Genomic DNA, 14,588 nt, shown 5'->3' on the forward strand with positions numbered 1-14,588 from the left:
AATTTTATTCCTCAAAACTAAATGGTGATTGTTTCCTATTAAATATACTTTTTATATTCTTGTATCCTGAACTAGCATGTGAAGATATCACTATTAACAAATGGTAAATTTGTTGAATCAACAATAACATAGTCAGTTAGCCTTTTGTTATTTCTTGTGAGTTCACTCCATGTGAATTTATGGACAACTTTATATTGGAAGAAGGTGTTATTTATGACTAGTTCATGTCATGGGCAGACACTAGCAGGTGTTTCCTCATTATTATTAGTTTGGCTCTTTTCCCAAAACCTATTTTCCTACTCTGCTGTTTAGATGCTCAGCAAAAACCAGCTTTTCATTTTATTTTATATCAACAGTTCTCTCTGACTAGTTCCCTACTTCTTCCTTACTAGAACCTTCTGTGTGTGTGTGATGACATAAGTCAAGCTGTCTACTAGTTTCTCATTTCGAAAGTTGCCTACATTACTTAACTTAAAGTTGGCTGCCATTTCAAGAAGTTTTTCATGTTAAGTGTTGAATACTATAGTTACTCTGTCTGTGACCACTGATAGTTATTATTTAGCAGTATTTCGTTTGTTTTATTTTTATTCTTCTCAGTAACACTAATTATATCGACATGGTACTTTTCTAATTCTCCTGCTAGTTACACTTCTTTTCCCTTGATGCTTATGTTGATGGTGCTCAACTTTCTCTCTGCTGGAATTAGCTTTTCCCTTTAGTGACTTTTCACTGTTCATCCTAGTTTCCTGAACCAATACATTATTTATTATTATTGTTGTTGTTGCACAGGCACCTCCATGGAGTGTTAACACTTGTCATGGGAGACTGAAACTATCACCACAATATCTATCATTACTTCTCCTTGAAACTATTAACAGACAAAGCACTGAACAACTGACTCAAGAACCCATTCCATTCATTCACCACTCTCCAAGCAAAAAAAAAAAAAAAAATCTAGTCCTCATGCTCTTGCTAACCACACTCCTACTCAACTTCCCTCTTGTTCTGCCCCCTCTAGCCAAGTGCATTTTTCCCCACATCAATCCTATAAAATTTTTGTTACGTCGTATATCTCTGATATTGATATATCGAGGCAATATAATTAACTTTATCCTTTCCTACTTCAGCCGCTATACCAAATTCTATCACATGTACCTCTTTGTTAAGTCGGTTGCGTCATTGTTATGTGATCTTCATTAATTTTAGTCTTATCATTATGTCTCACTTCTTTTATACCTTTTCTTACGTAATTTAACCTTTTAAGGGCCACCAGAGATTACCTGTTCCCTGAATTCTATGAGTTATCCTGATCACTCAGGCAAAATTTATTTTTTTATCTGCGCCAGCCTGGGTCTTAAAGTTAGAGATAAACTTAACCTTTAAGATAAACATAGATTATCAGGTGCCACTAATAATGTTAACTGAATTCTTAGACGTCTTGGGCTCTCTGGCTTATTTTATTTGCAGTCGTGCCCTACTATTTTCAATTGGAGTATTCCCGCGCGCGCACACACACGTTCACAGGTTCGAAGTTTTATGAAGGGTCAGTCATCATGATCAGAAACACGTGTAAGTAAGGAACCAAAATATTTATTAAATTCATTATATAATGCCATACAAGTTAAAGTAGTTATCAATTCTAATTTAATCTTCTACCTTTCTCTCACCCTCTCACTATTAAAACAATTATGCATTGACTTCAAAATGTTAGCAAATTCAATAACTCAACATATAATACATTCTTAATTACAGCTCAATTGGATGTTAAGGCATTTTAGCACATTTATAATCTCTCTCGGATTAATTATGACAGAATCTCTATCTAACTGGAAGTTCTTAAAGTTCATTTCAAAAGCATAGTCATTTACGTAAATCTTAGTTCTTCACTCTTTCTTCCATTACAAATTACATTACAAAGATGCATTCTCTTAACCCTGTTAGTCAATTCTCAAAAGGGGCTAGAACAAGTTAGAGTACTTATCTATTCTATATCGGTTTTCTTCCGTCCTTCTTTCTTTGTTTCGATTCTGGTTGTCTCGATCTTATCGCCACGTGGGTTATGCGTGCTCACCTGAGTTGGGCGCTATCTCTCTGCTAAAGTTTTATGTCGATTGCCCTCTCATTGATGGCCAACGGTTGATCTTGCTGAAATCTGCTGCGGTGTCATGCCATATCCTTTTGTAAGTCAGCCCTCAACAATGAGAGCTGAACTGCGATGAACTCTTGGAGCACACAAAGAGACATGCAGGAACAAGAAAAAACGGGGTGATTTACTTCCATGTCGCAGGTTTTATACCCTCCCCTAGGGCACCACCTTTCCGAGTTTGAATTTCTCTTATCGACTCACCCATTGGTCTCGGGCTGGGTGACTTCACCGATCAACATACGGGAGACTTTGTTTCCAGGAACGTATGCATCACGATGTCTTCTCAGATGTGATGCCTGCGAGTGCTTACGCTGCTCTTATAGTATCAGGGCGATCTTTGTCCTATGTTGCTGAATAATACGCATTCTTTCATTTATAATATTTCACTAATGATTTCTCTCATATCTGTCCCTTTTGCTGACTTACATTCATGCTAGACATATAAATACATTAATTTAAATTCACATAATTCACAGTTTATCATACAAGATGTTGTTACAAAAAAAAACATGATGTGATGGGTGGGGAAAGTGGTGAACCCATGGCTGTCCCCTCTATCTGTTTGTAGAATTTTTCCTGCCAAACGAAATAGCCTGAGTTTATTGTAAACTGAAATAGGGCTGAGATATCGGGAGGGAATTTAGCTTGGATTAGCTCTAGGGTTTCTTTGAGGGGTACATTCGTGAATAGGGAGGAGACATCAAAACTGACCATTATGTCATTGTGTTGCAGTGTAAGGTTTTCTATACTGGCTTTGAAGTGGGCCGAGTTTTTTATGTGTGATGGTGTGTTGCCAGTATAGTGTGAGAGCGCTTTGGCTAAATGCTTGGCTAGTTTGTAAGTGGGGGAATCAATGCCATCCACTATGGGACGTAATGGCACATTTTCTTTATGTATTTTAGGGAGCCCATATATGCGGGGGGGGGGGGTTTAGAGTTATAGGGTTTTAGTCTGTTGGTAACCTCCACAAGCCAAGAAGTAACCTTCTTAAGGAGCCTATGGAGTTTTCTAATTTGTGAGTTGGTGGGATTGTAATTAATGGGGAGGTAAGTGGATCGATCTAATAGCAAAGCCTTGAGCTTACCTGTGTAGTCATTAAGGTTGAGTACCACAGTGGTGTTCCCCTTATCCGCTTTGGTGATCACTATTTCTTTGTTTCTCTTCAATTCTTGTAGTGACTTGTATTCACTAATAGATATGTTGAATTTTGGAGGTTTTGCTTTTTTGAGAACATAGGCTACATCCAATCGAATATCGTTGGCGATGTGGCTTGGAAGTTGGCGAATTCCGCGTTCGATTTGGATCATTAATTCCTTGGCCAGTAATTTCTTAGGAGCAATGGCGAAGTTGTGACCACATGATAGAGCGTTGAGTGCTTCAGGCTTCAAGATAACTGAAGAAAGGTTAACTACAGTGTTGGTTTGTAGTTTAGGTTTGGACGCCGAGTTCTTTATTAATTTATCAAACTTGTTGATATGTCGGCTCCGTATTCGATGGAATTCTTTGTTAGCTGCTGTACACGAGACGTCATGTAGGACTGACCAAAGCTCGTGATTAAGCGTATGTGAAAGCTCATTCTCTAGCGCTAAAATAGCTCTGTTTATGTCGGCTAGGGAACCGCATGTAGCGGTAATTTGCTCCCGAAGTAAAGCCTGGCTTGCTCGGTTGTAGATACGGAGAGCTTTCTATGAGATGAAGCGGTGTTTAAATTTTACACAGTTTGGGATAACTTGATTATCCCGGCAGCGTTTTAGGAATGCCAGACGGTTAAGTTGTCTGGATAACTTAAGCTTCAGTTTGCCGTAATGGCGGGTCTTGCGTGCGAAGGAATCTCCGTGGATGATCATTGTTCTTGTTGATTTTTAAAAAAATTTTTTTTTATTTATCTATTTTTATTTTAATTTTTTTTTTTATTATTAATTTTTTTTTTTTTTTATTCATTTGTTTTTCTTTTCTATCACTAGAGGTCAGGCTAGAAAAAAGATTTATTAACTGCGTAGATTTAGTTTACTGGTATAGAAAGCATGAGCACGTAGCTTGGTTCTGCATACAGTTGTATTCTTCCGATGATGACCTCGATATAGAGGTCGAAACGTCAAGTTTTATTTTATTTGTAATTAATAAAATAATCTGTTCAACACGTGTGTTTTTGAGTCCCTAAATCTACAAATATGAGTGCTGATCACCGTGTAACCCTAAAAGAAAGGATTGTTGAGAGGCTTATACGCTGGTTAAACATGATAACTAATATTTAAGGAATTGACAGCGTATACTAGAAATATAAATTAAATAAACTTTAATATATACACTTTCCGATATTTCGGCAAACGTCACGTTGCCATCTTCTTGGGAACTTAATACAAAGACACGTGCACACAAGTACTACATAACAGCAAATGAGTACTGAAGCTAGGAAGCTAACGTTACCAACAGACTAAAACCCTATAACTCTAGACCCCCCCCCCGCATATATGGGCTCCCTAAAATACATAAAGAAAATGTGCCATTACGTCCCATAGTGGATGGCATTGATTCCCCCACTTACAAACTAGCCAAGCATTTAGCCAAAGCGCTCTCACACTATACTGGCAACACACCATCACACATAAAAAACTCGGCCCACTTCAAAGCCAGTATAGAAAACCTTACACTGCAACACAATGACATAATGGTCAGTTTTGATGTCTCCTCCCTATTCACGAATGTACCCCTCAAAGAAACCCTAGAGCTAATCCAAGCTAAATTCCCTCCCGATATCTCAGCCCTATTTCAGTTTACAATAAACTCAGGCTATTTCGTTTGGCAGGAAAAATTCTACAAACAGATAGAGGGGACAGCCATGGGTTCACCACTTTCCCCACCCTTGGCCAACTTCTTTATGGAGACTTTTGAAGAGAAAGCCTTAAACTCAGCCCCACAAAAACCTACCATATGGCTTCGCTACGTTGATGATGTGTTTGCTATTTGGCCACATGGCCCATTTTCACTCCTCTCCTTCCTAACACACTTAAACAACCAACACCCTAGAATCAAGTTCACCCTGGAAAAAGAGGAAAACAATAACCTCCCCTTCCTAGACACACTAGTCACCCACCAACCTGATGGAACCTTGGTTTTCTCAGTTTATAGAAAACCCACCCATACAGGCAGATACATTCACCAACAATCCCATCACCCCCCCCTCCCCTCACAACAATATGGAGTTATTAAGACACTATTCAACAGGGCAAAAATAATCTGTTCAAATGATCAAGTCCTAACCACTGAACTAAATCACATCCATGACACTTTCTCAGCCAATGGCTACCCCCCCACAAAAAAAATCCAGAGAATACTTAACCCAGTTATCCACAACCCACCACCCCCCTCCCCTTCACAAAAAAGATTACTCTAAATCCATCACCATTTCCTACATCCGAGGCACCTCGGAAAAAATCAACAAAATCTTAAGAAAACACGACTTAACCACTTGTTATAGACCACATAGAAAATTGGCATCCCTTATCCGCTCCACTAAAGACCAACCACTTCTTCCCCTAGACCTACCTGGTGTGTACCAGGTCCCTTGCAGCTGTAAATTGTCTTACTTTGGCCAAACAGGCAGGACAGCAAATATCAGAATCTCAGAACACAAGGATTACATCCAATTTCACCAGTACAGCCACTCTGAGCTTGCAGACCATGCTCTGGATACTCGCCACAGAATAAGATGGAAGAAAGCCACAGTCATACACCGCAGCAAGTTCAAGTATGAAAGACTATTCATGGAATCAGCCTCAGCCCTTAGGAACATGCCAAACCTCAACAAATTTGGATGCATGAGTCTGCCCCAAATTTGGGAAACAATTATGAGAAGAACTTCAGCCCAAAGGCCAAGAACCACTAATATAGCCTGCCAGGGGGCACCACCAGGACTTTAGGAAAACGTTAGCTTCCTAGCTTCAGTTCTCATTTGCTGTTATGTAGTACTTGTGTGTACGTGTCTTTGTATTAAGTTCCCAAGAAGATGGCAACGTGACGTTTGCCGAAATATCGGAAAGTATATATTAAAGTTTATTTAATTTATATTTCTAGTATACGCTGTCAATTCCTTAAATATTAGTTATCATGTTTAACCAGCGTATAAGCCTCTCAACAAGAATAATTAGTATTGTGCTGTATCTGAGTGTGTGTTACAAGAGTTATTTGTAATCCCTAAAGATGTCTCAGAGACTGAGACAAAATAATGGAAGCATTAAAATTAGTTTTTAATCTTTTCCTAGTGTTCTAAATATTCCATTAAACCTCCAACATGATCTGCACCACTTCCAAGAAACCCAGGGCACCAGACTTGAGCACAATAATTCAGATATGGGTGTATCAAGGCCTTATAAAGAGGAATAACAACTTATCTCTACTTGTTAATGTGTTCTTCAATAACCAAAGTAATCTTATGGGCTACCTGAGCAATATGTCCTTTAAACTTTAACTTTCTGTCTACCCCCCACCCCAAAATCTCTAGCTTCTTCTATAACCTGGAGTACAATGCCATCAATGTGATATATGGCTTGCAATCTATTTTTCCCAAAATGCATAATTTGACATTTCTTCACATTAAACGGATACCCATTACCTATTACCCATACTGACAGCTTATTTAAATCATTCTGCAAGCTCTCCACATTGCCTTGATTAACTATTACTCTACCTAATTTCTCATCATCAGCAAACAAATGAATACTTCCCTTCAGGTTATTTCCAATATTATTTATGTACAAATTAAACAGCAATGTTCCCAGCACTGAACCTTGTGGCACATCACTAGTCATCTGTTTTTGCCTTGATTCTGCCTCTCATTATAACTTTTTGATATCTGTCCAGTAGCCACCCTCTTATCCACTTAACCAGTGTCATGTCCATTCCCATTTCTTCTAATTTGTGTAACCCATGATGTATTCTGTCAAATGCCTTTGCAAAATCATCATGTAGCCATTTCCTTTATCAAACTCAGCTGTTATTCTATTATAATTGCTATTGCAATTGCTGTTACCCTCTGGCCATGATTTTTTTAGATGTTGTGGCCTTGCAAGAAGACTTGAATAAATTGAGTGGTTGGGCAAACAAATGGGGATGTGAGTTCAATGTTGCAAAATGTAAGGTTTTAAAATTTGGAAAACAAAGATGGGATGCAGAATTTATGCTTGATGAGAATATATTGTTGGAGGTAGAGGAAATAAGAGATCTGGGGGTGATAGTGGATAAGGATCTAAAATTTAGGGGACACATTGCCAAAATTGTGAAGACAACACAAAGGCTTCTGGGAATGATGCGGAGGGCACTGACGTGTAGAAGTAGGGAGATTCTTGTTCCATTGTATAAGGCTTTGATTAGGCCACACATGGACTATTGTGCCCAGATTTGGTCACCGGGTTTTCAGAAGGATGAAGAGATGTTGGAAAGGGTCCAAAGGCGACTGACTAAGGTAGTTTCTGACTTCTGGAATGTTGAGCATGAGGAAAGATTGAGAAGATGTAATTTGCAGAGTCTGGTGGAGAGAAGGAAGAGGGGAGATATGATAGAGACCTACAAGTTGGTAAGGGGTTGTTATAAGATCAGTGGTGGAGAAGTTCTACAGAGAATAGTGGGAGATCAGGGGAGAACCAGAGGTCATCCCTGGAAACTGTATAAAGAGGGTGTGAGTAGGGGAGTGAGAGGCAGGTTTTTTTCATGCAGAATTGTGAATGATTGGAATGCCTTGCCTGAGAGTGTGGTGTCTGCAAGGAGTTTGAGTGTGTTTAAGACACGGTATGAGATGTGTGTGTGATAAAAGGACCTCCCAGATGAGTCTTTGACTCCATGAGGTCTTGTTTAATAATAATAATAATAAAAAGTTAGTAAATTACTCAGGCATGATTGTTAGATGATGATGATGGATAGTGACATAGTACATAGGTAGTGCCAATTTGTGTACATGGAGGATTAAGTAGTGTAAATGGCGAGTTGTGTGGAACGTACCTGCCCACAATGAGTCCTTGGACTGCTTGAAGGTATCACATAATAACAGTAGTAGTAGTAGTAATAATAATAATAATAGTGTAATTAATTACAGGATTTTTAGTACCAAACTTATGAGAGAGATGAAATCAAAATACAAAAGACCAAATGCATTAAGAGATAAAATTATATAAATTATAAATCTGAAATTGAAAGAATAAGAATGTAATTAATCCAGTAAAAGATTATGCATCGTCATCATTATCCAATTCCTGATAGGTACTCTCAAGGGTGTACAGGATATGATAATAGTAATAATGTAAACCTTTAATGTTATACTAACTTCTTACTGACAATCTTATTCCAAATTAGTCTGTTACTTGTCAGGACTCCAGTATTATCAAATCTTATATTTCAGTCTTGTAAGGCATTTAAACTTCATTAATCAAATCTACATCTCAGTCTTCCTTTCCTGCTATGTTTAAGTGACTATATACAACTGAAATTAACACTGCTGCCACATTTCAGAATGCTAACAATGTCAACTTCCTTCCTAATATCTTCATTTTTCACATTATGTCACTGAATCCATACTCACTCCTCTGATTTTTCTCTGAACTTTTCATGTCTGTAGTCTCCAGTTTTTGACCATCTGCTGGATTTCTAACACAACTCTCAAATATATAAGTAAAAATGGTTTGAACTGTCTTATATTATGAATATGCAAAAGTATACAAACAATGAACAACAAACCTGTAGCTTGCATGAAAAGCCAGATGTAGCATCAAAAGAAGTGTTCTGGTTATTTTGGGTCTCATCATCATTAGATTATGAGGTAACTAGATATTTGTGGAATGTAATTGATTTCTCATAAACTGGAATTTATGAATTCTAGAAGATTATTATAATCTTTTATGTCAAGGATGTTCAGAAATATTTTTATATGAATATATCAAAATAAACTTTAATTAGTATATTTTAAAATGAACAGATTTATTAGCCTCCTGGGTTGGTTAATATTTGAACAGCTCTATTTCCAGTAAGCTTAGCTAATCAAATATTATTTGATTAGCAGCACCTATTGACTGTAACTTGGCCTGCCATGGAACTCTGCAGATGTTAACAGGAAGATCTGTTAACATCTGCAGAGAACACAAGAAATACATCCACTATCATTGTTAAGGCAATCAGGACTGGCAGACCACTTTGGACACCTCTTAGTACTATACAGAAGTCATTATAAGTCGAAGACACTATTTTTAAGAGATGGGAAAAGCAATGAAAGACTCCACCTCAACAAATATGGTTGCATTAATACACCTAAAATTTGGAAGACGGTCATTTTAAGATCAACTTCAACCAAACAACTTCTATTTATCCAATGTTTGGAAATTCCAAATTACAACTCTAGTTCTTTTGACTGTTATAGTTTGAATTGTTTCCACCACTAACTTGCTGTGCATTGTGACAAGTATGCTCTGAAGATGCTGATTTTAAATCCACAAAAATATCAGAAAGTTCATGAATATGTTGGTTTTTTGGAGCTATTTAGTAATAAAGACATAAAATGAATGGAGTGGAATGGCATAATCTGACTGTAGATGAATATGAAAGGCATAATATTAATAATCTGTGTGGGAATGCAGTAGGTGAGTGATAAAAGATTAGTTATACAAAGAATTAAATTAGCACCTCTTCACACTTTGAATGTTCTCTACTCTCCTCTTTTACCTAACTTTCAGCTAAATCAATTAGGTGACATTACTTGGAATGAGACAGTAACACAACTATCCCATGCTGATAGTTGTGTTGCTGGTTTAATCACATGGGTAACATTATTTGAAATTCTTCTCATTTCTTTACACTGAAAGTGATTAGCAGATGACATTAACCATTAGCTTTGCTATTTTTACAATTTAATTCCACTTAGCATATCTAGAGCCAGAAATTCTATATGAGTAAATAAAATGAAAGTTTTATTGTTATTCGAGCATACTACTTAGTAAGGTAACACAGTAGCAGCATTCAAGTCTTCAAAATTATATATATTTTTGTAATTTCTGTAGCGAAAAAGGAGGAGCATCACCCCTTTTAGATGTAGAAGACATGATGATCATGAAAAAACCTGACTGGAAATGTGTCTTTACATATATTCAGAGTCTCTATCAACATCTACGAAAGCTAGACTAAAGGCTTTCTATTTTCAATATGTTTAAAGTCTTATTTCAATAGAATATAGGTATTTGCATAATGATATTAACATTACATTTATTAAAAGCACTCCATTAAAATAAAATGCATGTACAGGCAGTCCCCGGGTTATGGATGACCCGACTTACAGCGTTCTGTACTTATGAACAGGCTCCCATAAGAATAATTAATAATTAAAGAATGAAATTAATAATACAGGAACTAGTCTCTTTCATGCATGTAAACAAACCTGCAATTCGGCACATTATTAAAGCAAATCTTCCCATTATTTGGAAGTCAATTTAAGGGCCTGGGTCACACTTACCGTGTTTGAAGATTGGTTCTTGTACTGTTTTATTTCTGCTGTGGAACGTTATTGTTCGGAAAAGAAAATTCCCTTTAAAATTCGTGTGCTGGACAATGCTCCTGGACATCCAACATCTTTAGATGACCTTCACCCTAATGTAAAAGTCATTTTTACTACCCAACACTGCATCGTTACTACAGCCAACGGACCAGAGAGTCATTTCTGCATTTAAGGCTATTACTTATGCCGTACATTCCAGCAAGCAGTCAGGACTATGGAAGATGATGTGATGACCTTGAGAAAATTCTAGAAGAATTATAACATTTATGATGCCATCAAAAACATTGCTGATTCTAGGGAGGAAGTGAAGCAATTAACAATGAAAGGAGGTATGGAACAAACCTCCTTTCATTTGCATACTGGATAGTGCATTGCAGTGCATCCACTACTGGATAGTGCATTGTCACTATCCAGTAGTGGATAGTGACAATGCACTGCAATTGGACATCAATGAAAATGTCACTGACTTACTAGAGTCTCATTCACAAGAATTAACCAATGAAGACTTTATTGAGATAGAGAAGCAGCTGATAGAAACACAAGTACATGAAGAATCAGAAGATCCAGAGCCAAGGAAGTTTACAACAAAAGAATTAGCTGAAGCCTTTCATCTCATTGAAGCAGAATTTGCTAAGCTTGAGGAGCAAAATCCTAACATTCAACAGTTCACAAAGGTTTACCATGCAGTTAATGAGAACATCAGCTGGTACTATTTATGATGAAAAAAGAAAAGGGCTGTGCAAACAACCCTAGATTCTCCAGCACCATTTCCATCTTAACCACTTCCGATTAATGTTAGCCTACCATCTTGCCTCAAAAATGTCTCTTCCAGTGAACAAGACATTGATACAACCTTTAATATTCTTTTTTGAAATTTCTCCTATCTAAACTTTTTGCATGAGTTTGTTTTTATGTTCTGTTTGTTTGAATTAAAAGAAAGAGCTCAATAGTTTCTGTAACTAATTATTACAGTACAGGGTATTATTATTATTACAGTATTACACTGTATTATTATTGCCACATATGAGTCATTACAGTAGTGTTATTATTATCATCATCATCAACACATATGCACTGTTCATCAGGAATCTGAGTTACGTACAAACCTGACTTAAAGATTTCTCAGGAACGTATCTCGTTCGTAACCTGGGGATTGCCTGTATTTGATTTGTGTAAAACTGAAAATAATGCATACTTATATTTAAAGTGATCTCAGCACCTGATATGATTTAAACAAATCATACCAGACCCATCCTTAAATGACAAAATAAATCAAGTGCTCTCTGTTAAACAGAAAGCACACATATTTGTACACTATTTACTTAAAATTGCAGCATTTCTCCTCAAAATGACTTGGAAATGTTAGTCAGATTACTTTATGATTGTTAGTAAATAAATACAACTCCTCATAAAGGCCATATTTCTGAATTATGAAAGACAGTAAAAAAAAAAAAAAAAAGAAGAAATCATGTAAATATTAATGCTATTTTTAAATTTGACATCATCAAACAATTTGTCAAATAATAAGCATTCAATAAAAAGAGGAGAAATATATAAATATTAGATAACAGCCTATATAGCATCTCAGCAAACCAAGATGGTTAATCTGTAAAATAATTGCATTCTTAACTTCTTACTATTAGATGCTCAACTAATCTAGTGTATTTTTGTAATATCTACTCTGATCTCAGTTTCATCATGCTTCAATAATTACTGAAACTGATTAAAATTTAGTTCATCTTCTAATTAAAAAGTGCAGTTCCTTTAATTTTTATCTATATATTATTGCTGGACACTGACTATTTTTAGAGACTATTTTTATAGTCTCTAAAAATTTATGACTCCATGGTCTGTTGACAATAACATATAAATAAAAACTGATGACAGCTGTAGGTTTAACTATAATCTTTATGCAATGATATGCTTTACATTGTAAATAACAGCTTGGGCTATTGAAGCAGTTAAAAATATCATAAGGACTATGGCCCGCTGGATGATCCAGCAGTTGAAACTAAATACACTTAGTAAAAGCATTATATGCTTTGGACTCATGATAAAATCATTATTCTCAGAATTAAAACAGACAGCAAGTTCATGATAACACCTATCATAGCTAGTGAATCTAAACTTGTGAGATAAGTTCAAAGATATTTTTTCTATTTACCAGGAATCCTAATAAAAATTAAAGACAGTTTGAAAAGAACTGAGGTTTATCTACTGTCTGACAATTTTCATTTTAAATTTGCATATTATAATTATTACACAGTACTAACTGTGTAACTGCAATCTGCTTTTTTTTTTTACCAAGGAAAGGGGGAGTGGATGCATAGTAAAGGTAGAACAACTTTCAGTTTTCAAACTCATCTATTTATTCACTTAACATTATACAAACCTCATTGCTACATAAAATGAATCATCTAGTTTGACTGATGATCTATGGTATGTTAATGCTTTTTTATGTATTTATTTTATATCTCCTCTTTTGTAACACATCATTATAAATACATCTACTCTCACTGGAGCCACCAACATTTCACTTGATTCAATTTGATTTCTATTATATCACAGTGATGAAAGGTTCGATTATCAGAAGAATTAGTGTTTATAAGGGTTGTTTGTGATCTCAATAATATTATGCTAACATTTTCTTGCTGTAACCTCCATTAAATGGTTTATTTCTATTATTCTTGTGTGTGTGTGCCCCCTCTCACGTTCATGCTAATACCTTCTCTTCTCTATTGATCTCAATCTAATCTCTACTCGTTTAATGCTTTCATAATATATATATATATATAAATATGAAATTTTCTCTTTTAAGAAAAGCACATCTACTTTCTTAATAAAGTTGTTTTGCTTTATTTCTAATTATTTGGCAGAAAAAATTTACATCAGTTATCAATTCTGTTTGCATTTTAATATATATTACTTAGAATTTCAGACAGCTACCTTTTCTTCATATACTAGACCAAAAGCAGCTAGAGCCAAGGTTACTTGACTTTACTTAACCTAATTTTACCTTGGCTAGGACAGTAATTCCTATCTCTATAGTATGTGAAGTCTGCCTATTGCATGAGCAGACTTAGCATACTACATAAAAGAGTGACTGACTCATTTCAGCTGAAAAACCTTATGATTTACCTCTTAGTTTAATAGAATTTAAATTCAGGTGTCTTTCCAAACAAAAGGGCACATAATTCAAAATGTGCTGCAGAGATGGTCAGGTAATTAAATAACGGCATAATACCAGTGGTCGCTTGCATCAGGCATTTCATATAAATAAAATGAAATTTAATTTTTTTAATCTTAATATTAATACTGAGTAGTATAAAACTAGTACAAAGTAGGCCAACCATCAATAAACAGCTGCCAACTGTTCATTTTCATATAGACAAATTCTGAGTCTTTGTTAATTTAGTCATAGTGCATTCAAAAGTTAAAGGTTTATTTATCACAGGTGAGATAATTTAATATTCACAATGTTTGTTTATTAATAGTCATATTTTCTGCACTCATCTTCAGAGATATTTCTATTACTCATTTATGTTTTGTATTATGAAATATGTCATTTTTCAACTGTAAAGAAACAGTTCTGAATGGTTCATTGATGCATATTTGAAAAGTAAGAATATATAATACAGTAATTAAATGAGTCTTTATTTTGTGAGTTATTGAATACAGTAACTCAAAAATAACTTTTCTGATACTGGTAAACAGTTTAGCTTTCAGCCTTGCTCAAAGTATGCTTTGTATCTAAATCCAAACTGCACAAAGTAAGCTCTGTTTTTTGTTATAACATCAGAATTTAGGTCAGGTATAAGTCATTGAACTTGTGAGTATAATGATTTCCAGTTCAATAAAACGAAAGCAGCTAACTAAAAAATCTGTATTCACAAGTTGTGCCCATTCAAGATT

General features: G+C 35.6%; 1 protein-coding gene across 5 annotated transcripts in view; it reads left to right on the forward strand.

Annotated features, from left to right (window-relative positions):
- Positions 1–14,588, forward strand: part of LOC150093587 (smoothelin-like protein 2) — a 133,284-nt gene that overhangs the window by 28,618 nt on the left and 90,078 nt on the right. The window contains exon 3 of one of the 5 annotated variants that reach the window (XM_090413107.1): positions 10,186–10,358. The exons of the other annotated variants lie outside the window; for them this stretch is intronic. Within the exon in view, the coding sequence (XP_090269233.1) occupies positions 10,186–10,309 (124 nt within the window). The 3' untranslated portion in view covers positions 10,310–10,358. The remainder of the gene's footprint in view (positions 1–10,185; positions 10,359–14,588) is intronic. 5 annotated transcript variants of the gene reach the window in all.

This window comes from Typopeltis vanoorti, chromosome 23 (assembly GCF_054136105.1).
Source record: "Typopeltis vanoorti isolate ZY-2024b chromosome 23, IOZ_Tvanoo_1.0, whole genome shotgun sequence".
Lineage (NCBI taxonomy): Eukaryota > Metazoa > Arthropoda > Arachnida > Uropygi > Thelyphonidae > Typopeltis > Typopeltis vanoorti.